Source organism: Alligator sinensis, unplaced genomic scaffold (assembly GCF_000455745.1).
Source record: "Alligator sinensis unplaced genomic scaffold, ASM45574v1 scaffold143_1, whole genome shotgun sequence".
In the NCBI taxonomy this organism is placed as follows: Eukaryota; Metazoa; Chordata; order Crocodylia; family Alligatoridae; genus Alligator; species Alligator sinensis.
Window position 1 is genome coordinate 1,162,912 of NW_005842156.1, and position 2,250 is coordinate 1,165,161.

General features: G+C 48.1%; 1 protein-coding gene across 1 annotated transcript in view; it reads right to left on the reverse strand.

Moving 5' to 3' along the window:
- The window catches only part of LOC102386426 (ATP synthase subunit beta, mitochondrial-like), a 24,117-nt gene that overhangs the window by 10,896 nt on the left and 10,971 nt on the right, over positions 1 to 2,250 (reverse strand). The window contains 2 exon segments of the mRNA XM_014520803.2: positions 1,188 to 1,346; positions 2,100 to 2,250. The exon segment at positions 2,100 to 2,250 is cut by the window's right edge and continues 33 nt beyond it. Of these exon segments, the coding sequence (XP_014376289.1) occupies positions 1,188 to 1,346; positions 2,100 to 2,250 (310 nt within the window).

Consider the following 2,250-nt stretch of genomic DNA (forward strand, 5'->3'; position numbering starts at 1 on the left):
CTTGGGGGAACAGGGACTCCCCCAGTGCCTGTTGCTGCCCCCTGACTAGTTTATAGCAGGCCACAAGATTCCCCCCTCAGCCTTCTCTTCTGGAGGCTGAACAGGTTCAGGTCCCGTAACCTTTCCTCATAGGACCTGCCCTGCTGTCCCTTGATCATGTGAGTGGCCCTCCTCTGGACCCTCTCGATGCTGTCCACATCCCTCTTAAAGTGCGGCTCCCAGAACTGGACGCAGTACTCCAGCTGCGGCCTGACCAGTGTCGCATAGAGGGGGAGGATCACCTCCTTGGTCCTGCTCGAAATGCATCTGTGGATGCACGACAAGGTACAGTTGGCCTTCCTAGCTGCCTCCCCACACTGCCGAGCCATGTTCATCTTGGAGTCAGTAATGACTCCAAGATCCTTTTCCACCTCCGTGCTGACAAGAGGGGAGTTCCCCAGCCTGTAGGTATGGTGCCAGTTGTTCCTCCCCAGGTGCATCAACTTGCACTTGTCTCTGTTGAACCCCATCCTGTTCTCCTCCGCCCATCCTTGTAACCTGTCAAGGTCCGACTGTAGCCTGTTGCTCCCTTCTATTGTGCCCACATCCCCCCACATCTTGGTATCATCAGCAAGTTTGAACAGGGTGCTTTGCACCCCCTCATCCAAATCACTGATGAAGATGTTGAACAGGGCGGGTCCAAGGACCGAGCCCTGCGGGACCCCACTGCCCACGTCCTTCCAGGCCGAGAAGGACCCATCCGCTACCACCCTCTGGGTGCGGCTCTCTAGCCAGTTGGCGACCCATTGGACTGCGTGGGTGTCTACGCCACAGTCCCCCAGTTTCCTAATGAGAACGGGGTGAGAGACAGTGTCGAAAGCCTTCCGGAAGTCCAGGAAGACTATATCCACTGCTACCCCTGCATCCAATGATTTAGTGACCTGATCGTAGAAGGCCACCAGGTTGGTCTGTAGCACCATCCATATAGGCAGACACTTACAGTTAACATGTAGTGTCAGAAGGGTGCCTCTGATCCCTGGCATCTGGGAGTATACTTTGCTCTCTGCCTCCCAGGGGGAGGCAGCACTGGTGATACCACAGAGGGCTACATTTGTACCACTATAAACAGACACAGGCATATAGCCTCTGTTAGGCTACAGGTTCTCTGTAGGAGTCTTTATACCAAGGAAGGAAAAAACAGGACTAACCTCTGAACCAGCTTGGGTAAACCTGAAGATATTGTCTATGAAGAGAAGCACATTCTGTCCTTCCTGATCACGAAAATATTCAGCAACAGTCAGGCCAGTCAAGGCTACTCTGGCCCGAGCTCCTGGAGGTTCATTCATTTGACCATACACAAGAGCAACCTAGAATGTTGCAAAAGTAAGCAGTTAAATCTACAATGTTTTCCATACACAAGTGCTACATAGCAAGATACTATACATAATGCCTCCATGCTGGAGGATCTATATATGAAGGCCAATACAGAGACTAAAGATTGTACAGCATGAGTCATTGTGAGCTATTCACTTTTAAAAATAAATTCAGACAGACTTGGAGGGCGCTACAAATTTTGGGAAAAAAGTAAAAAAAAAAAAAAGTTATAGGCCTGCACAGACACCACCCTTATTGCAACAGAAAGGGAGTTACACCAGCACCAAAAAACACACAAAAAAACAAACAAACCCCCACACGTGTGACGATATCTTTGCCACTTGTACAACAATATCTGGCTGCACCATTGCATCTTATTGTGGAGGATGTCTGTATGCTTACAGCATGATAATCCCCAAGACTGGCAAACTGGTCTGTCCTCCTGCACTCAGGCACTCTTGACAGCCGCTTTAAAAGGAGCAACATGTGGAAATGACAGACATCTTCTCCAACACAGGACACTGTGGCACAACCAGTGCTACAACTGATGTCTATTTATAGCTCAAGATTTTCAATTGGACTCTATGGGCCAGTCTTGCTACAGAAGTAAAAAGTTTGCATGGGTATGCAAATCAGATCACTATAGTACAAACAAAGTGAGATTTGAGGAAACACTTGAAGACAGTAAACTGTTAAATCTAAAGCCTACCCATAATACTTAAGCATTTGCTCCTTTTAAATATTACCTTGGACGTGTCTTCTTTCAAATTGATGACACCAGATTCAATCATTTCATTATACAAGTCATTACCCTCTCGGGTACGTTCCCCCACACCAGCAAAGACTGAATAACCACCATGGGCTTTTGCCACACTGTTGATAAGTTCCATAATTAGA